At 41.6% G+C, this 22,258-nt stretch overlaps 1 protein-coding gene and 1 non-coding gene across 2 annotated transcripts in view; both read left to right on the plus strand.

Annotated features, from left to right (window-relative positions):
* The window catches only part of LOC108901513 (protocadherin Fat 4), a 104,339-nt gene that overhangs the window by 33,647 nt on the left and 48,434 nt on the right, over window positions 1-22,258 (plus strand). The window contains 1 exon segment of the mRNA XM_018703017.2: window positions 20,291-20,422. Within this exon segment, the coding sequence (XP_018558533.1) occupies window positions 20,291-20,422 (132 nt within the window).
* On the plus strand, window positions 10,714-10,785 carry trnaw-cca (transfer RNA tryptophan (anticodon CCA)). The gene has a single exon. It is a non-coding gene; the product is annotated as a tRNA-Trp (tRNA).

Raw genomic sequence — 22,258 nt, forward strand, 5'->3', positions numbered from 1 at the left:
AAACACAAATTTTATTGCATTTGCTCCACAGATTGGCACATCCAGGCTGCTGTACCATGATTACCACTGATAAAAACACAATAAACCCATGCTTTCACACACAAACACACACTCACACTCCAAGCCATGCAGACAACAGAGGCGGTCAGAGGACAGACGGCGACTTGTGTCCAGCAGCACAGTCAGTCATATCCCCCTGAGAGTCAGCATTTACTACAAAACAAATAACAGGAAGCTGCGCTGGCTGCGCCGGTGAGAATTCCAACAATCCCCACCCTTGTGTTTCGTTCCTTCCCTTCTTCTGCTGACTTAACTTTACGACCTCCTTCAGCCTTGTGTCGCCTCGGTCAGCTCTGGCCCGGAGTGGTTTGACACTTAAGCAGAGGGCACTGGGCATTGTTTCGATCACATTATGACTCAGTGGGTTGGTTGTTTGTCCAGTTTTTTGCCTAATTTAGAAGCAAAGACCCAGAGAAGGGAAAGCATTCGAGGGAGTCAGTTTACGTACGTCCACAAGTTCTTGATACAAAAGACAGTAAGATAGAGAGGGAACGTTGGTGCAGGGTCACTGGGTTATTTAGCAGTGTTTCAGGCGCAGCTGCTCTTTGTCTTTGTCCTTTTTTTTCTTACTTATTGAAAATGCAGAGGCAAGAGTTTGCCTCGGAAACTCTTGGTGCCATCTCAGATCTTCCTTACTTGAGTCAGAAGCATCTTTTTTTCCACGTAGGCTTCTTCCAAGTAATTTGTAAAAGTGGTCTGCTAAGCTAAAAGCTTTTCTTTCCTTTTCAAACTGCTTGTTCTGAAATGGAGAAAGACGCTATTTGAAAACTTTGTCACATTTCCACTGACTAAATTACTCCTGACATCAACGTAAACGGGTGAGTTAGTGGGTTATTTTGTCTAATATAAACAGTCCCGTGACGGATAATTGAGCCAGCTGTTGTCTCCAAACTCTCCTGTGGATTTCGTATAATATTTTCTCTTAAAAAAGTAAGTGCAGCATTGCAGCATTAAACCTTTTACTCTCTGCTGTTAATCTCCACACATATAGCACATCCTATATATGAGAATATAGCCTCCGGTGGTGAGTTACATCGGTTAGGTTGTAAATCTCGCATACTGGTTGTAAAGCTGATTTACAGACATGATGGCCACAGTCGGTTACAGTTTGAACTAAATCTGGCTAAGCTCTGTTTATCTTCTAAATCTGGATGCCGGAGAACGTTTAATTAGTGTCAATAGTGGTTTAATTATCCCATTCGTTTTCATGTCATAGATTATGGCCAGCATGCTGCACTGTGTAAATACACTTGTGTTACACTTGTGGAATGCAGGGAAAATGACCAAGATGTAGTACCCTAAAATCTGACATCCCCACACTCTGCAAATAGATCTTGATCACGCTGGGGGAGGAGGTTAATCTTTATTGTCTGTATTTATGCTGCTTTATATTTAATTTTAATAAAGAGCAGGCCTGTTCTGACGTGGATTTTAGTCATAATACAGCAGCATGCGCTTGGTAGTCCTTACATCTCGTACTTAAACATGAACCAACTTTGGACAATGTCATCAAGATAGAAATAAACAGCCCAGCCAAAGCGAAGACTGGCGAGGTTTGGAAAACTGATTACAGGCCTTCGATTTCTAGCCCACACTTGACCAAAGAATCAACATATTTACTGTATAACATTTCAGGAATAGATGAGACGAAGAGACCAAACAAAAAAAGAGAAGAAAAAAAAGAAGAGAGAGAGTGTTTAACAAAAAATAGCATCACTCTTTTCGATTGCCAGCTCCAGGGTACGTGCCAATAACAACATCGAGGGGAGTCTGTTGCAAAGAGGAGTGCACTCCTTTTAGGATGGATTACATTTACAACCTTTACTGAACTCAAGCCCAAGTGGGGGGAAAAAAAAAGAAAGAAGTGATCGCTGTCACTCTTTTGGAAGCCATAGCCGCACGTTGCAAACACTCTACCTTTATCTCATCTCTTTCAGTATCTCCCTAAAAGCAGACTTTAACCACATTTAGGGTATTTGGGGTAAAGGGGTTTATCGTCTGTGCGTACACCGTACCCTGCCCTCGGTTTGACTTATAGAGGATAAATGGCATCTGTAATCTCTGTTTGTTTTTATACGTAAGTGTGTGTGTGTGTGCGTGGTGGTGTGTGAGTGTAGGTGAGATAACGCAGAATACGTCAGCCAAAGCTTAGATTAAGTTTTAGACCATGTTGAGTGATTCACTTCTGGGTTATCTTAATTCTTTTAGATAAGGTGGACAGTTCTCAGACTCCCACGCTCGCACTATTTCACCATGTCCCCCTACCTGTAGTCTGGATGCGTGTAAATGAACGTCAACGATGGGAATTTGGCTTCGATGCACATAATTAAGTGGCAACAGACACAGTAACCTGACTTAAAAGTGAGCCTTAGTAGACTGCCAGCATTACATCCACATTTGGGTTTAATTGCCTCGCATGCAGTATACAGTATGATGGCCTCAAATGGCTCATAGTCAAAGCTTTAGCCAGTGATCTATTCTCCAAAGACAAATGGCAAAACTGTAATACCACTTATTTTCTTAACCCTGGCCAAAGCATAATGAACATCTGCAAAAATTACACATCTTAATAACATTTTCCAAACGGCTGTCCACAGTTTTGTTTGACGTCACTTCACCCCCATTTTTCCCCTTTTCTCCCTGCCATTTTTTTTTTTTTTTTTTTTTGCCCCAAAATTCACATTGTGCCCTTAAAAACTTTCCCACCCAGGCGTTCCCACTCACAGTGACAGACACCGTTCATTAACGTTCCCATATTTGTCCATGCTGTTCGGTCTTTTCCAAACAAAAGAGATGAAGCAAACACCCGGGAGTGTCTTAATGGTCTCCCCAGCTGTTGATGCACTAATTGCGGAGGCCCTCGGAGCGCTGCGTATCTGTCTTGGAGACCGTGATGGATCTCTGAGAACAGTTGCAGATGAGACCGGGTCAGCAGATGAGACAGCGCACCCAGAGTTTGGGGTTAGCACAGAGAGGATAGCATATATCACTCCCCATTTTTGATAAATAGTTTCCTTTCCCAAACACAGCTGCCTAGTCAAATTTGGGTCCCTTTCTTTTTTCCTCTCCCCTCTCCTTCCATCTTCCCTGCCGTCTCCCCCAAGAAAAACGAAGACATTGTGGATAAATGTTAGTGTCCAGTCCCACCTGAAATCACTCAGTATGGGATACAGTGTGGGATGCATTATCCATGTCCGCCTCTGGATAACCGTTTGACCGCCCCCAACTGTAAATTATCAAACAGTGGTCCCATCTGTTGACGTACCTTAAAGCCTTAAAATGATTTTCTGAGAGAGATGTGAAAACATGTAGAGATGTGTTAGCTAAATAAGTAATTTACATTTAAACATTTAGTTCACATTTAAAGGCCTAAATTTTCTTTACACTCCTTCTATATTACATTAATATGGGCTTGCCTTTGCATACTTGAATTCTTTTACTGATTAGTCCCCTCTGGTATGCAGTAATTGCCACAGAATGTAAAGTATAGCGCTTGATACCATTTGTCATTGTTGGAGAGATTAATCCAAAGCACCTCAGAGCGCCACGAGACCTTTACAAACCTGGCAGCGTGCATGATATACTTTAATCACAGAGCCACAATGGTCCACAGTCATTCACAGTGACACAGTTGGGCAGTCAACCAAGATAATTCATTAATAAAATGAACCTTAAAGAGTCATTGGCAGTTTATCAGGCATTACTGGAAAGAGAACGTTATAAATAGAACTTAATTCTCTCTTCAGAGCTGTAAATAAGAAATATACTACCAGTCGGTATTTTTACCACAGTAGGAGCAAGTAAGCTAGTTAATTAAGGCAGAGAATCAGCAGAAAAATCTAGAGGAGGTGCAGTATACCATCACCACCAGGTCCATTACCACTGAGCCAGTTCTATGTGCAGATGAAGACTGTGTGAGACAGTTGAAAGCCCGTGAAAAAGCTCAGTGTTGGACCGTCATCAACATCAACAGTAAATCTCAGAAGACAAGAAAACTGAATTGTTATTTGCTCTTATGTGTGAGAAGGAGATGTTTTATCCATTGTAAGTGTTAAAAAAAATGCCCCACTGGCAGTGGCTCAGTTGTACTGTCTGCATCACTGAATTGAAAACGCTGATCCGGAGTTGGAGACCATTTTGAATTTTCAATAAAAGGAAAGTTTTTGTTCTGAAAAGTAGCTGGAAAGTTTCTAAGCAAAATTATCAGCAGCGTTTATAAGCACCTTTTATTAAATGTTTGCATTAGGGGACTCAAGTGAAGTGTTATCGAGCTGCACCCTCATCCCATTTTTGTGGATTTTTCCCATCCTCCCTTCGTCTTCAAGTGTATAAGAATGGTCCAGCTGTGTTAATGCATTCATCTCACACACCCTGCCTGACCAAATGTCCCACTGTTTCATTGCTCTGATGAACAGAAATGACATAATCTTGGAGTTTTCTCTTGAGAACGGGATTGTCACCAGAGCAACAGGAGAACTATTTTCAAATTCTGCCTGTCAGCACTGCGTCCGTAAAGATAAAGATACGGTTAGGCCCAGTCGTTCCCTTTGTGAGAAGAGATAAGAGGGACGGTGAAAGAGAGACAAAGATAAAAAATTTTAAGATGTGTGTTGGTGAAAAAGCACTGAGTGAGGAAATGTTTGCTCAAATGCAGAAGATAAGGAAGGAGTGAATTAAATGAAGCTTTAGCAATGGAGCTGGTGCCAACTGCATCTGCTAACACTATCGTATAACCCTCGGTCAGCTCGCCTCTCACAACGCCTAACAACTCCCCTCTTGTTAAAATTCCATTCATGGATCAGTCCAGTCACACATTTTCTCAGACTGGTCTTTTCCTGATTTGGATCCTTAGTTCAGCAGAAAACAAACAAACAAGCAGTCATTGGTGCAAGATTATGTCAAAATCTTCTCACGGCACGACACACACACACACAAGAAGAAAGTCCGTTTGGTGTTTGTTTCACGTGAGCATGTTTGGCTTTTGAGTAATGAGCCTGATCTTTAAAGGTACCCAGCAGGCCAGGGGAGTGCTTTTGACAATTCCATTCCCTCCCGTCTGTCTGACCTTAATCTGGATTAGTTGATTTTCTTTCCTTGGATTAACAGCTTGTGGTTCAATTAAACATCACGCAGCCCAATGAGTTTGAATCATGGCATTACAGAGTGTGCTGCAGGGAGCTCGAAGCGTAACTGAAAAAGCTCCAACTTCAGTGTTTCCTCCGTGGGAATCCAGGCTTCTGCCGTCCAGCCAAACCATCTGGCCCGGAGAGATTTTTTTGGGTCTTAGGGCTACCGTGCTATGCAAAGGCATTCCTAGACAATGTGGAGACATACAGAGAGGCGGTAGCTAAAGGGTTAGAAAGACTTTCTCTGAAAGGCAGTTTGGAGACTTAACTATGAAAACATTCCTCAGAAGTATAATTTTTTTTTTTTTTTTTTTGCTTGAGTTAAAGCTTTACACATAGAGACAAAGAACCATATTATACAGGACAAGTAAGGTTAGACTGAAGCCCTGTGAAAGTGGATAGAGGAGAGCTAGCGCTATTTTTAGCTAGCTTTTTAGCTTATTTAGCCTGTTAGCTAACCTCAAATAAACCATTTTAGCCCACAGCTGTCAAGAGATGATGAGTAGTTAGCTATTTAATTCTAGTATCATCAATTCCTGGTTATAAATGAGTTAGAAAATGCCAATTATTCTCATTATCAGTCCTATTGAATGAGCTATAGTACTTGCACTTGAGAAATTTGTTTGTTTTTTTTTTTTAATTTTGCATTGTTAAATTTTTTTTTTTGCAAATACATAAAATACACAAAATAACTTGGAATGTGAGGAAAAAAAAAACAAAAAGGCTCATTCATTGTACCTAATTTTCACATTTTGCACTATGTTTAATTATGTTAGAATGTATAACATATAAAATAAAGGAAAAAACTACTTTTAGCTCTTGTAAAAGCAACCAAAAAGTCCACAATTTGAACCTGTGCACCGACTGAGAGAGAGAAGACCTTGAATGAGAAACACCCTCTCAATTAATAGGATGCCCTTGAGAGAAAGAGACTCGTAACCACTCATTCAACTCACAGCCGCTCGAATAAAGCTTCTCAGTTGCCAACAGTAGATGGCTGTGCTTGCACTGAGCAGCTCCCCAGGTGTGAAAGCGTGTAACTGTATGAATGTGAGACAGACAGACTTGACTTGTGTGCTCAGCAAAACCTTTCTCCGAAAGAAAGATGAGAATTCAATGGTCCACTGACGAACCGAGCCTCGTGTCAGATGGAAATTATATCACCATAATGGAAAGTAAACCTCTCGCTGTGTGACAGTCTGGCGTGCTAAATTACACAGAGGAGATGGAGATGCATTTGTTTTGTTAGAATATTCTATTATTATTATTTTTCTTAACTCTCCCTCTCTCTCTGACTATTGTTTAAGCAGGTACACTGGTGGCCCAGAGCTGGATTTACTTGAAACCTGAGCTACATGTCAGAGGAATCTCAAATGAAAGAGGAGCTCTCGCGTGCAGTGGAAAAATAGAAACAGGAATTAAGGCCCAGAGAGGGAGAGACTACAGGGCAGTGCATGTCAGGGGGAGTGAATGGTTTGGAGGTTTGTAGTACTGAAGGCTGATATTGTTTCTAACATGTTTGTAGTGCTAAGAGCTGGCATTTTCCTCTGCATGGCTCCATTATCATGATCTGTTCAGGGTATTTATTTATTTTTTAAGCATGTGATTCATGGAGTTGTCCTGGCTTTTATTCCCCAGTATGGGTCAAGGTTAAAAACCCAAACTCCAGGCCCTCCTTCCCTGTTAAATACCCTCATCTTTCAAGCTCCCATGCCCTCAGTTTTTAGGTTTTCTATCAAATATTACAGATCTAACTTAAAGATGACCCTGAAATCATCAGGGATATTTCCCTCAGATTTAATACAGCTGTTTCCACAGACCGAGCTGTAAAACAGCAAATCGACCTTGCGTAAAGTTGTATGGTTTGAGGGAGTGACCCCTTTAAGGTCAAAAGAAAAAGTATTACTTCCTTAATGTGATTTATTTCCTGTAGAAGCAGGATGTGGAGGCAGGACGCATCAATCTTAAACATAAACCGGCCAGTTGGACAGAAGGCAGGAGGGAGGGATTGTTCAGAAAGAGGTGATTGCTCTTTTATCGGCTTGTGTGGCATGAGATTATCGCTGCAGATTTACTGTTTTGTGTTTTAACTGTGGATCGAGATCGACTGGTGTTAATTCTACACTAATGTACTGAATAGTTTCTGTTTCAGAAAGAACATCCGCCATATCAGCATTCGACCGCTGATACATGACACTTATTAAAAGGCCAGAATCGGCACAACATATCGGTCTGACACTGTAGAACAAAACAAGCAGTACAGCTGAGGAGAGAGGGGCTCAAAAAAAGTGTGGAGGTGGAGGGGGGGGGGCTCAGGAGAAAAGAAGGGGAGGTTAAGAGGAGGGGAGAATAAAGAAAGAAAAGGAGCAGAGAGGAGAGACAAGAGGCCTGATTGACTTTAGGGCCTCACTTGTCTTTTTCTGGTCTCTCAATTGCTGCCCTCATTCCCCTTTTCCACTCTCTCACCCCCCCCCACCCACCCTTCTCTTTCTGTCCCATCGTGCCAAGTGGTTGGTTTCGTCCATGCATGCCGGGTCGTGGCGGCGGCGGTGGGGTGTACTGGTGGAGGTGGAGGTGGTGACTGCTCCTGTCGGTGACTAGATCATATGTGACACTGTAAGCCCTTTTACCCTGGCGCAGCCCTTCTTAAATCCTCCTCGCTGCACTGACTGACACCGACCAGACGTCCAGAGGCTTAGACATTAGTCCCCTTTTCTTTTTTTCCCCCTCCCCGTGCTGACCTGGATGACGTGCAGCCGTCAAAGTAATGTTTTGATTTTTTTTGATGTAGCATCCACCACCAGTCGTCTGGTAGTGATACTGGCACAGTTTGTGGTCAGACGGATGTTTTTTTCCCGAATCCATAAAAAGTCATTAAAGTGGTACTGACAGTTTGTGGGTAAATATTGTTTTCATTATGAGAACTCATCGCTGATGTCCTGCTAAAACTGCCCCGAACACTAACATGGAAAATAACATTTGTACGTGCCTTAGGATAAGATAACTAGACGAGCCTCTTTGCATGTTTTCCTACAAGAAATTTGTGTATTTGTGTTATCCAAAGCTACTCAGTCTAAACACACCTCGTAAAGATTTTGGTTCCGAACACAATCCGCTTTTCCCCCGGGCGCATTGTTTAAAATGTTGTGTAAATGTTGAATTAATATGTCACTTGTCAGGGCTCTGTTTGTGTGTTTGTGCCCGGGTGTGGAGTGAATTTGGGACACGTTGTGTATCTTATGTTTCATCCCCACATTGTTTGCCACAGATATTGATAATGACTTTTGATTTTTGTTGTTGCTATCGCCGCTAGACTAAACAATTTCCCCCGCTAGTAAACACCAACTTTGTCGGACTTTGGTGTTCACTGTTTTAAGAAGCCCTTTGTTTGAGTGATTGCTGATTGCTGGTTTCACTTCCAGAGTCAGAGGAGGAGAAGGACATCATTGCTCTTTTGTTGTCTGAGTATTTCTTTCTGTCAAATTCCCAAATACCCACAAGTCTTGTTGTCTGGGCAGGCTGTCTCTCTCTTTTTAAAAAAAAAAAAGTCTGAAGGATTTATTTAAAGACAGAAGTGATAGAAATGAAGAACAGAAGTCGTCTGCTTTCTTTTCTTTCCCTGATCCGCAAAAATACATGTCAGACCTGCAGGAGAGGTCAGCTAACAAATGACACCCTTGTGCTAAACTGGGGTTTTGACCCCAGAGTAACCAAGAGCTCCCACAATGCAACTGCTCTGAGGAATTAATCATCACCTCCTGACCCTGCGCGCTGACCCTCTAAACCCTGGAGAAAACCTAAAGGTGTTATGGATGATAGTAGAGACGAAGAGAAAGGAAGAGGAGAGTGAGAAAAAAAGTCTAAAGAGTATGAGCTGCTTCCTCTCTCATGGGGCATCTATGGGCCCTTTATGAGTTGACAATTAATAGTCTCTGTAGGTTTCCTGAATGGGGAATTGAGACGAATTGTCTCTTGGCTATTCAGCTGCGTTCAAGCGTGCCGCCAGACAAAAAAAAAAGAAAGAGAAAAGAAAAAAGCGATCGCTGTGAGGGCGAATTACCCATAAGGCTGTTTTTGAAACATTTCCTTTTTGTTTAGCAGACATAGGCCCTATGGGAAGACCCCCATACTCTTGTGTGCACTCACACACACTCACACACTACCCAGCAGAGTGACCGTTTCAAAAAGCCAGACATCTGCCAGAACGGAGCCACTTATAAAATAGTGATCTTTCAACAAGTCCTCTTATTGCGGACCGTTTAGCCACGGGACTGGTGAGAGAAAACAGATCATATTGAGGCTGACATTTGTTTGTTCGTGCCTGACGTCTGAAGGCAGAAATTATATTCACTCATTTCAGTAGCCGCAGAGCGACACGCTATACGTCAGTCGCTTTTTTTTTTTTCTTTTTTTTTTGTATTACAGACAGTGAGGCATTGATGTTACGGCCGGGGCCTTAAATCAAGAAGAGAGTGCCTCAAATTATGTGGAACTCTAAAGGAATGGGAAGCAGCAAGGCTCTCGCTCCATGGAGAAAGTTTTGGATCGCAACCGTAAAAAAAAAATGCAAAGGATGAGGCTGGGAATTGCCATGAACAGTGGGAGATAATGAAATGTGCAGGCAACATGGGAAGGCTATTGAAGTTTTTTTTAATCCGCTAATGATGTCTTAGAGTCCTAGAATTCGTCTTTGGCCACAGGATTTCTTCCCATGCTATTTTGTCTTTGGGGCTGAAGTGCATACAAATGGCTTGTTAATTAAGATGGATGGTACTTCCAAAAGGCCCATCTTCATGATAATAAGAGAGAGTTAAACATGTGAAGCCTTGTAAGACCTCCTTGTAGCGTGGAAGTGCATGAGGAGGTATGTGTGCGGTGTGAAGGCGGAGGGGCGCCTTCACCGTCACACATATATGAATGAGCATGTCGTAGCCGACCGTGTGATTGGTGCAAAGTTTGCATTTTCACCCGTTTGTATCCATGTGTCGGAGAGGAGAGAAAAGGGAAGTGGAGCTATCTCGAGGCCCTCCAGTCTGTTTCCATGAATGGCCTCAGCAGGGGGAAACTGTCCCTCATTGTCAAGTTATTTGGCAGAAGTCTTTTTTACGCCACCTCATGTTAAATTCATCAACATTTCTTCGTCATTTTTTTTTCTTTTGCCCCTCAGAATGTCTTCAGATCAGGTTTTCTTGCCAAGCTGTTTCCTGCTGAGGCCTAAATGACCACGGCAGATGTATGGCGCACCAAAAAGAGTAATAGCCTTCAAAGGTTATTTCAAGTTAAATTAGGTGGTGTGGAGCCGTATTTTCTTGAGGTTGATTAAGGTAGCCAATGTATTATATTTATAATACATTATTCATTCAGAGTTGTGTCTACCTCATCTAGTTCTTTTGCTTTTTTGTTGAGTATGACTCTCACGTCTGTAACAGGCAATTAGCTTAGCTTAGCATAAAGACTGGAAACAGCTAGCTTGACTCCCTTAAAAGTTATAATATACCTAACCAATGCATCCACCCAACATGTAACTGACTCTGTGGCGCAACGGTAGCGCGTCTGACTCCAGATCAGAAGGTTGCGTGTTCAAATCACGTCAGGGTCAAACATTTATTGTAAATTTTTTCGCTGTGGGATTATTAAAGGATTGTCTTATCCAAAGTTTACAAATTAACACATTGTCTCTCAATTGTTTAATCTGGACAAAATGTAAAAGGTTTTGTGCTTTAACAAGGTTAATTAATGTCTCGACACACTAGAAACTTCCTAGAGTCTTGTCAAAACTGTGAGCATAAGCTTGAACACAGATATTTGAGATACGTGGTATTGATCTTCAGCAAAGAACATATAGAAGGCAGTTGTTAATACCAAGAGGAAATATATGACATCATCAAAAAGCAGCAAACAGCAGCTGTGAAATCTAGACCTCTGTCCATCGTTCCCAGTTATCACTTATGTTCTTATTTTTAGTTTGGTCAGCAGGAGCTGTGGGTGGCTGTCAGGTTTCCTCCCGGAGCATAGGTCAGCCACAAGGTCGACTACTGCCTCTCACACACTCTCACACACACACTCACACTCCCACTCCCCACCCCTGCTCTGTTTGTTGATCCTCCCAATGTTAATGTTTTCAGGGTTTTTTTTTGGTTTTTTTTCACATAAACAGCAGCTGCAGGGGGTGCTTGGAGCTGTTCACAAAACAATCCTAGTCCTGTTTCGGATTAAAGCTGGTTTCTACACCAACCCACATACACATATACACGCTTGTTCTTAAATTCCTGACTCGCTATCCTTTACTCCTCCACTCACGCTTGTTTAAATGGAGTAAACAGCAGCTAAGTATCATCTTTTTTCACTTTTCACCTCAGCCTTTTTCCCCCCACAAAGATCTCTGCCATTCAGTGATGTTTTCAGTTCATCTTAAGTTCAACACTGAATATAAACCTGACTTTATGACGTGAATAGTAACTGGCTTTTTTCATGATTGCAGAGCTGTCTTACTAATATGCTATTACACTATTAGACAGTGGAAACCCCTTGCCTTTTTCTTGACCCCAAAACCTGCCACCAGCAAACAAGTAAATGAGGCAAAGTCTGAGAACAACATATCTTTGATGCTGTCTGAACTCCCAACCATAACAGTAACCATGATGGAAATCAGATCTAATGAATTGATAATCAGATCAGTCCCAAACATCATTACGGTGGACTAATTGTTTAGCCTAGATCTCTAGGTTACAGAATTAGTTTACTGCAGAGGGGGGAGATGTCATTGCAGATGTGACTTGTTAATAATTAGGTCAAATCCAGACAGAGATCTTTCGCTAATGCATTTTTCTGTCCCCCTAGCTCCTGTAAATCTCATGCATTTATCACTGGTTGACAGCGACTATGAAATGGATGCCATAATAGTCTTTAAAGCCTCTTGCAGACCTTCCAGAAACTTCTTGGAAACCGACACCGGCTTTAGAAAAAGATGCCTGATATCTACTGTATATCACTTAGATTTAGCGTTTATCTGTTGAAATCCCACTGATGTGAAGCCCTGACATTACAAACTGAGCCATGTGGAACAATATTCCCCAATATGTATTTATGATGGCTCCAGACAAATCAAATTAAATTTGCATCAAATTAGGACAGTAATATAACTTTTTTGGGACATTACCACTGGTTGTTCTGAGTATGTAGCTGTAAAATACTCCATTAAGTAAGAAAGTCCAAGTTCTAATGGTGAAGACTGATCCTTTTCAGAGTATTAAGTTTTTGATGCATTAACCTGTAAGCCATATTTCTAATGCTGTAAGTGATTCAGGTGGTGGTGACGCCGACTACTTCGTTTATAAACTCTAGCAGTGTGTTATACTGCAGCTGTCGGATGAAAGCTGAAGCTTGCACCTCCAATTTTGGGGATTTTCCTTCCTTTCATATCAGTTGAAGGATTACTCACTCGTCTATGGGCTGGAAAACATTCGCTAACCTCTTAGCCTTTATAAAACTCTGTCAAATGTATATTTCTTCCAGATTTAAACAAGACAGGCTCTGAGAAGTGGATGTTGTTATCTGAAAACTGCAAATGAGCTCAGCCTATGTTGAATTTGAAGTTTTTTTGTTTTGTTTTTTTTTTAGCAAAGTAAGAGGCAACTACAGCTGTCAGAATAAGAAAAAGAGAAAAAAGTGCAATATTTTTGTTCTTAAATGGAGTGTAGCAACAGTATGAAGTTTCCAAAATGCGTAATACCCATGTGAAATATTGTTTCAGCCTGAATCTCAAGGTTTTCAGTCCCAGAAGTGGTTAAAAGTCAGAAAATCTAATAGTTTTTGATCTATTTCAAGGGGTTTTATGAGCAATTACAAAGTGCTGTGTTTCTCAGTTTCTCTCCTTTCCATGGTCTGCGTGGTTTGAATGCCGTAATTGGAGGTAATTGTGGCGAGAGCGGAGTGATAAGGCCGTAGACTCATGCAGAGTCAGTGGCACCGACATGGAGACCGATAGTCGGCTGATTCCAGTTCTGGTCTCCTTCCATTTTTTAAAAAAGTCCTTAAAAAAGACAGACAACTGATAAAAAGAAAATACATTTCTTTCCTTACATCTTCAAAGCATACTTTTCACAAATAGGCTAATTATTTTGTTTTTTACCTTTCATCTCACAAGAAGGAGAAAATGCTTGTTTTGATGTTCTTCTAACCTTTTAATCCAGGGATACAGAACTTGCTGCATTTAATAGGCTATGGTAATTTCATTGATGGCTTTGAATTGTGCTCCGGCTTCAAGGAGAGCTAAATCTTGTCTCGCCTCCATTAGCTCTACTCTGATCTTGCACAAGGTCTAATTAAACTTTCCATCTAACTCTCCCAGGTAGGAGTAATAGGGGAAGAGTTATGGCTGTTTATAGCGAAGAAGAACCCCAGTTTGCACCGCTCATGGCCGGATACGGGACCATTAAAAATGGCAATCCATCACGATTTGTTTCCACTCTCCTGTGTGCAGAGATGTCTAAGAGCCCAGAGCCTCAGTGAAACAATACACTGGTCCAGATGACCCGGTGGGTTGTTCGTTCTGTTGGATTATATATCCCACCAGAAATGCTCAGAGGGAACCTCGCTTGGCAAGGATTTGCAGGGGGCTTGAAGGGGCCTGCTGTAGACAAACAATCTTTTAACAGTTGGTGAAGTGGTCCACTGAGAGGACAGTGATCCCCTTTATGAAAACCACTTGTCCAACATTGTCTCTCCTCTCTCTCCCCTTGTTGGTTACATAAGGCCAAGGTGCTTTATGATCGTTTGCAGGCTCTCCTCTTTTGTTTTGTCTGTCTCTTTCCCTTACTCACTCTTTCTCTTTTTTTTTTTCTTTCTTTCCATGGGACTGCAGAAGATTTTGGGGGGACTTGAGGGGGATATGATCGTATCCTGACTTCTCTCTCGCACAGTGCGTTGAGGTTTGGCCGGCGTCCAGCTTTGTCTGCTTTTTCCCGGGCACATTCCCATCTCCGGCATGCTCAAATTCCTGTCTCCAGAGCGCGCATACACTTTGCCGAGTCTGATGACTGCGGTTGGAAGATGAATTACTCTGCAGGCATTTGTTTGACAGATCGAGCCAGTTGTGATTGTACACGTGTTAAAGAAGCCGTGCGGAAGAGATCACTTTGACCTTGTCTTAATTATTTAGTTGCGTTTCCTTTTGTTGTTAAAAGGTACCAGAGCTGAGATGGCATTTCTACCAGCGTCCTTGACCTACAGAACCCATGAGTTTTTAAGCTCCATAAATCTGGAGCCAAGAGTTGATGACGTTCTATCTAAACAGTTGAAACAACCACAAGGAGAGGTAGAAAGGGAAGTGAAGATCAAGTGAAATATCGATGGTCTTTGTCTGAGTGTGTCTGGAGTTGCAGGAAATGAATTATGTTGAATGTGGCATTCTATCACCCCAGTCCTATTTTACAAATTCCCTTACATAGCAGGGCGTTCATCAGATGTGCGCTGATCTTGCCATACGGTTTTCAGATTAAGCAAGGCAAACACAGACACAGGTCTGGGCTTTTTCTAGACAGTCAGTAATCCATTTCCAAAGCTGAGAGGATGACAGTTTCCTTCATACAATACAGTGGCTTCTAAATAGTGCAGAAACCTTTGGGTAAAGAATGGTTTTCCAGCCTGCAGGGAGCTTGTTAGAAACCCATGGAAGTTTGATCCTTTGTCGAAGCAGTTGTGGGACTTAGTTCGGATGTCCTTACTGACCTGCTTGGGTGCGGTTCTTCGAAGGTTTCACAGTCAGCGGTTGGAAGGGATGTAACCTCTCCGTCTCAATATGAGAAGGCCCGGTGATGACTCTCCTGCTCCTTGTGGGAAATGCAGCAATTGGATACTTCGTATTTTTCTTGCCTCTGCTGGAACACTGCTAACCAGCCCAAGCTGTACCAGCCTTCGACTGTCCTCAGCCTCAGAGCGCTGTCCTCTCGTTACACAAGGCCCCAACTGAGGCATCAAGACCAGCGTAACCTTAGATAACCATCATGTCATTGTAAACAAACAGTGCATTATACCTCAAATTGGATCAGTTTTGGTTATTTATTTATTATACATCAATGGAATCAGCACGTTTCAAAGGCTTTTGGTGCTGACTCTCTTTTACGGCATTGCAAAAATTCCTTTGTGCCATTTAACTGTGCCAAAAGCCTGAGTAATTTCTTTTAACAGCATATGATTCTGGCTCTGGTTCTATGATGAAGTGTTATATTTGGAATTGCCTTGTGATCCCACTTTTTTTTTTGACACATTAGGTCCAACCCGGGGCTCATGTGCACATCAGTGAAAATGGATGATGCAAAGTGGAATCGTTCAATCTCAGAGGCCAAGTATAACGAGAGCTGGAAGTCTGTGCTTCCCCCAACCCCTGACCCCGACTCGTCAACAGCATCTAATGAGACATTTAATCATTTTGAAATGATTGTTTCCTGCAGGAGGCGCACCCTGCTCCAGTTTTTATGATCAGATGAGCTCAACATTTACAGGCCAACTGTTGCATCAGTTGCACTCAGAGGTCACATTTTTTTCTGCAAGGTCTGCGTTGGAAGAGATGTTTGTGCTAATGATGTGAATTTTACCCTTTTCACTCAGGGGTTCGTGGTGTTCAGTGGAGCAAGCATGCACTGTATTACTCATCTGTAATGCAAACCATTGCTCACTTAATTAATCAGACCCTCTACCGGTTATTAAAAACAACTGAGTCGGTAACTGACAAAATATGTGCTCAGCCTACACGGGATTGTGCTCAAAATAATACATCTCTTGCTCCTGCAGTGACTCCCCCCACCCCTCCACCCCCTTGTCTGACAGTCTGCAGAGGATTTGGCAGGACTACAAGTATGAGACGTTTTTAAGTGGGAAACATATGAAAACCGGTGCTACTTCCACTTTTTAAATGTGGGAAAGGAGGTTGTTTGCACTCTGTGATGCAGGTGATGCTTTTACCTTCAGCTGCGACCGCAACTCTGGTTTCTCCTCTCTGTGGATATTAACAGAGTGGTGGGATGGAAGGCTTATTTCGGTATATTCTGTTACTCTTGAGGTAAAAGTTTGCTCTTTGATGTCTGTAGTCTGCTTTTATGAGCCGGTCTCTTTAAAGGTGGCTAAATGTGGAGTGCCAGAGTTACAAAACATGAATGAAAGAAGCAGCAAATTCGCCCAAATTGTCTCAGTTAGCCTCGCTTGCTTATAGTTTTGGTGCTGTTTTCCAAGGCCTCTGAAACTTGTCTCCACCCCAATACAATAGAGGTTAATGGAATTTTACTTGTGGTGCTACAATCCACAGACCGTTTATCAACTGATTTCATAGGGACTATATCTTTGGAGAAAAGTAGTTCCTGTAAAGCATCCAGAATAAGTGGGACATTATTTCTGGAAGACAAGTTGTTTTTGAAAATGTTATTACGTATTTTCTCATGCTTTTAGCCCTCACAAATAAAATTCCATTCACCACCATCGTATTGGGGTCACTGCAGAAGTCTCAGATGTGGATATCTTGAAACTTCAGTACGTTAAAAAGAAACTATCTGCATGGACAGATACAGTACAAGGAGAGGTTAGTGGAGAAATATGGGTGAACTAACCCTTTACGTTTAAATTTTACGAGTGAGAAAGGAGACTCGATTACATAACACGAGCTCAGACATCTAAATTATCCCAACCTGTCACTCCTTCGTATATCACATAAGCTCTGGGAGTTTTTGCAACAAGATTAATTTATCGCCGCACTGTACGAGCTCCAGTCTCAACCTCTTGGACAAATACCTTCCATCACTTAAGGTCTCATAATCGACAGCGCTCAGGAACCACTTGACGCGTGAATCATTCATACCTCTCCATAAATAATAAAACCCTGGCAGCCAGTTAGCAGCACCTGCAACTTGAAACAGTAGTTCGTGAAACACAATCTTTTACCTTGTAAACTAATGTGTTTCACCTGCCTCGGCCGGGGCGTCTGGGCCCGCCACAGACAGGTAGAGTAGAGGGAACAAAAACCTCTCTTCCTGCTCCCTTCGGCCTCCCCCCTCCACCCTCACCCTCCTCTCCTGACCTTGCTTCCTCTTCCTCCAATGAATTTTTCACCAAAGCTCTTTGATATATTCGTGTCCCGTGGGAGCCTGGGTAATGCAAACTGGAAGCGTGAGGCGTAATTATTTCTCAAAACTGCACTTCTACCCTAATTAGTTCACTCCTCAGAAGTGGGCCTTGCATTATTTACACATCAAGGGGACACACACAGGGCGGGAGATAAATATTCATTGTTTGTTGACTTTGCCCCGGTCCCTCGGCTCAGGCGCAAGTTGAGAGTCGAGAGCCCGCTGTCATTGTGGCTTGTTTATACCGACTTCTGCATCGCTGGTGCCCAGGACATAATCTGTCTTGTTCTTCTGTAATTATCTCCACTCATGCAGACACGCAGGCACAAAATCAGAGTCTGTTTAATAAGTGGACAACATCCTCGTCTGGGCACAAGCAGATCAGATGAATAAAGTATTCAGTGATGAGATTTTGCTGTAATTGTGACCTTAGCCCAGACTTGCCCCGCTGCAGTGGTGGTGTCATAGCAGTAAACAGCAAGAAGCATATTTTATTCACTTCAGCTCTGACACCATTTCAGCCACGTCTCCCTCAAGCTTTTTCTTCTGGGTCATCTTTAATGAACTAAGCTTTTTTTCCAAAAGGAGTCAGTGGCAGCTATTATGAAGAGTTTCCTGCTTCTGTTGGTTTGCAGAGCAGATTTGTGGGGCATGTGAAGTCTGCTTTTCCTGTCAATAGCTGGGTATGAATAGACTGCTGTATTTAACCCCCCCACCTCACCTTGGTGGTCGTGCAACCTTGAGGCCCATTGTCTTCTCTGTAGATGCCTGCTGGGAAACTCTTGTTGCCACAAAAAGCTGCACCCATTGTAGACTTTTGACAACTGCACTGTTCTTGTTCCATTTCCTATCTCACCTCGCTAAAAGTGTAGTTTCATGAAGAGGCTGTGAAAGAGAGGTGTGTGGTGGTGGGGGGGGCATCTTGTGATGCCTGGCACAAGAATTACCATAATCACTGTCAACATTAATGGAGATCCTATCACTGGAGAATTTAAACACGGCTTTTCCATATTTATAGAAGCAATAAACAGAGAATGCGCAGCAAAATGTCTGTTATGATTCAAAAGCGAGTCGTGTTTACTGGCTTTGAAATGCATATTTGGGTTAGTGGATGAGGCGGAGGGGATTGCAGTTTAAGTTGTGGGATATGAGTGGAAATGTAATATCGCCACACTAGACACAGAACATCTGAAACCATAAATGTCTCACTCTCACTGTCTCCAGGGTTTCCACTTTCCCTCAGACATTTGCATAGCTGAGTTTGTGTAACTGCTTTTCATTGTGCTGCCATAGGTGGTTTCTTTGATTCCCCCCTTGGAACTAAAGCAGTGAGATCTGTTGCTTGAATATTTATGATATATATTTTTTAATTCTAGTGCTCTTGTTGCTCTTGTTGTTGTGTTTACGTGTCATGCCAAACATTTGTGAGCTTGGCTCTCAGTCGGTGCTCCTCTTCATCCCAGAGGTGCTGGATAGGGTTGAGGTCAGGGCTCTGTTCAAGCCAAGCTCTGAAAACAATTATTTATATGGACCTGGTTTTGTTCACAGGGGCATTGTCATGGTTGAAACAGGAAAAGGTTTTCTCTAAACTGTTGCCACAAAGCTGGAAACACACTGTTGTCCAAAATATTGAACGCTGTGGCATTAAAATTTCCCTTAATTGAAAACCTAAGTGGGCCTCGCCAAAACTATGACAATCAAAAACACAATAAGAGCATGTTGAATGAAGTGTCCACATATTTATGGCCATATAGTGTATTAGCCACAGGGTGGGTTGGTTAGAGAGGGCTCCATGTGGTCTATTTTAAAATGAGGAAAACTTAAATGTCACTTTGATTTACTTGAAATCGCACAACTTATATAAACAATTGATCTAATCATAGTTTTCGCTCTTTTCACCACAGCTGTGTCTGTGTTAAATTTAACTTATCAGAGTGCTATAAGTTTATCCACATGGGGGGTCTGTGGTCCACAGTAATGTGTGTTTATTTTGATTCCTAAGACACGAAAAGCGAAAATCCCTGAGCTGCAGTTAGTTTGCTCTACTGTTACACTCACTGTGGAAGTCTCTGTGGAAAAGGGCCTCGAGTCAATTTGTAAATTGTACAGTTTCCATAAGCTTCGGTGACAGTGAGGTATATGAGGTCTACCATAGAGCCTCAGTGCAGTTATCTGAATATGTTTAATTCCTTTTTCAGCTTTCTTGACTTTTTGAACTAATAAACAAGTTTAATTTGTTAAACTTTAATTAAATAAGTGACTTGAAGTCAGCTTTACCGCATTAAATCGCAGTGAATTTTGCTATTAGCGGCACTACAGCTCTGCTAAGCTAACTTTTTTTCTCTGTTACAATTATATTTGCTGCGTTTACTGCTTTAATAAAGTAGTTTAACAAACTTATTTTAAAACATGTTGGGGCATCAACTGAGTTTTCCTTTACAGGAAACAGGAAGTAGTGGATAAATTAGCTTTAGCCGCTAGCTAGCGGTACCTAGCCACAGTGCAATCCCTGCAGGTTGTTCTTTCTAACCTCTGCTTTCTACTTATTTCTACCTATTTCTACCTATTTTTTTTTCCCAGAACTTATACATTTCAGTGGCATTATAATTCTTATGCTGTAAAATAGATGTCAAAAGATTCTGGTCTTCACTCAGTTTTGACCAAATATGTAGCTTCTGTGTTTTCACTGTGAAAAGCAGACTTATTCTATTAGATCTAAAATAAATGATGTTTGGATAAAACAGTAATTCAGTCACTGCAGTCTTTTGACCTTTCAAGTCAATATACCACACTTCATCATTTCACAGTTTTTCCTCTCGAGCCTCTCTGGGGTCAAAGAATGATAACTTTCCACTTATTGTGCAGCTTCTCCATCATCTGAAATCCTAGAAGATGGACGCCTTTTTTTCTTCGCAGCGATCTTAACGGCTGTAGCAGGCTGAGTCTGGCAGAGCTTTAACGGAAACTGTGGTGTTTATTCTTCCTCTGCAGGTGGAGATCACGCTGCAGGACGTCAATGACAACCCTCCTGTTTTCCCTAATGATATTCTTGATGTGACCATTGAGGAGAACGTTGGAGATGGCTTCAAGATAATGCAGCTAACAGCCACGGATGCAGACGAGGTAATGGCTCCCCAAGTTTCTATTCTGTTTGACAGTGTTTTTGTACTTTTCTGTGCCCGTTTTCCACTCCACTGCTTTCAGAATAGACATCCTGGGAGTGATTTGAATTAAAAATATGCTCTAAAATTTTGCTCCTACAGTGTAGAAACCACTAAAGATTTAAATGGGTTTTTGAGGCTGACACAGCTGTCAATATTGAAATGGAGCTAAGTCGACTTTTAGTATCTTTATGTTGGACCATTTTCATGCCAAAAAATTGCAGATATTCAGGGCAGAAAGGCCACGGTAGGAAACTTTGCCCGTCCTTGGGGACACTTGGTAAGCCTGCAATATTTCTTATGAAGGAGTGGGTGGTAGCACATACATTACGATGTTGATGAATTAAGTAAATATGTTTATACAGCAGTTTTCAAAATAAAAGCTGCTAAGCAAACATATTAACTGACAGGGTTGTAACAGGCACAAGAACAACAACTTAATAGAGTCAGAAATAACATAAAACAGCAATGTCAGCTAAATTAGAAACGTTTGATCCCATAGATGTAGGATTCTAAAAAAAAGTTGGAAACTTTCTATGGGAATTAATGGGAATTAATAGGAATAAACGGGAAATTTGCAAAATTGCAGGTTGGCCAATAACAGGGTACTTTAACATAGTTGAAAAACAAACATTTTGCAGTATAATCTTGGTTAAAACAACCAAATTTAATGCAAATTCTGTTTTTTCTACCCTAATCCTGCACACAAATTACATTCAGGCAACATAGTTTTAATGATATTACTGAGGTAAACATACTTTATCAATGGTATTAAAGTTTAACTAGCAAAAAATAAACGTGTTTACAGTAGCTAGCTAGCTAAACGCTAAATGTAAGCTAGCTAACACCATGTCATTGACAATTTAAGACGCTAGCTATGGTGCTGGCCAGCTCAACTGTGATGGGGGGTCATAGGGAATGTGTTTAGTTCAATTTATGACAAAACAATATGTTTATATATTTATGTTTGTATATAATACAGTTTGTTTAAATTACCCCAAATTTCCAGTTAATTACCATTAATTTCTGTAAATTCCTGGTAATTCCCATGGAAATTTACCAGATATTTTCCACCCCTTTGCAACCCTGCATAGATGGTTAGATGACCTCAGACCTATTCATGTACTCCAATATCTTTTTATTAAGTGCCGCTAATTTGACAGGACCATACACACCTCATTGGCATTGAGACACAGATGTATAATATATGTTTTAAAAGGTCAGTTCCAGCCTTACTCACTTTCAGATCAGTGTGTGGATTAGTCCTAATTCTCTCAAAATGAATGGCAAGAAAATAAATCTGTTTGGGAATTATGTGTATATGAGTAAGGTGGAACCTCAGGAAGAGTTTTGGAGGTTGTAGTTATTAGTTAGGACAAAAAAATATGGTGTGGGTTGAAAGAATGATTGAATTAATTGGTTACTCGATGACAGAAATTAAACCCATGAACTTTGCGAGTGCACCTGACTCCACACATGCCTCAAAGCCACTTTAAATCAGGTCTTCATTCATTTTCCTCCAGTAGAAACACACACACACACACTGAATGAATTGTCCTTTTCCCCTCTCGCATGTTGACGTTATCTGAGACGCATTGAGGCCACCAGTGTCACAGAGCCAAGAGGAGGAGGAGAGCGGCCAGCGATTGATTTTTCGGGCCCGTCGCTCTGATAGTCCCTCCACGGTCCCCGTAGTTCACATTACATCAGTAGCATCACTCTCAATTAGTTAAAAGCTTCATCTTCAGCTGTTTTAGGCAGGATGTGGACATTAAATCCTGCAGTGAGCAAAACGCAG

The sequence above is a fragment of the Lates calcarifer genome, linkage group LG8 (genome assembly GCF_001640805.2).
Source record: "Lates calcarifer isolate ASB-BC8 linkage group LG8, TLL_Latcal_v3, whole genome shotgun sequence".
Classification (NCBI taxonomy): Eukaryota; Metazoa; Chordata; class Actinopteri; family Centropomidae; genus Lates; species Lates calcarifer.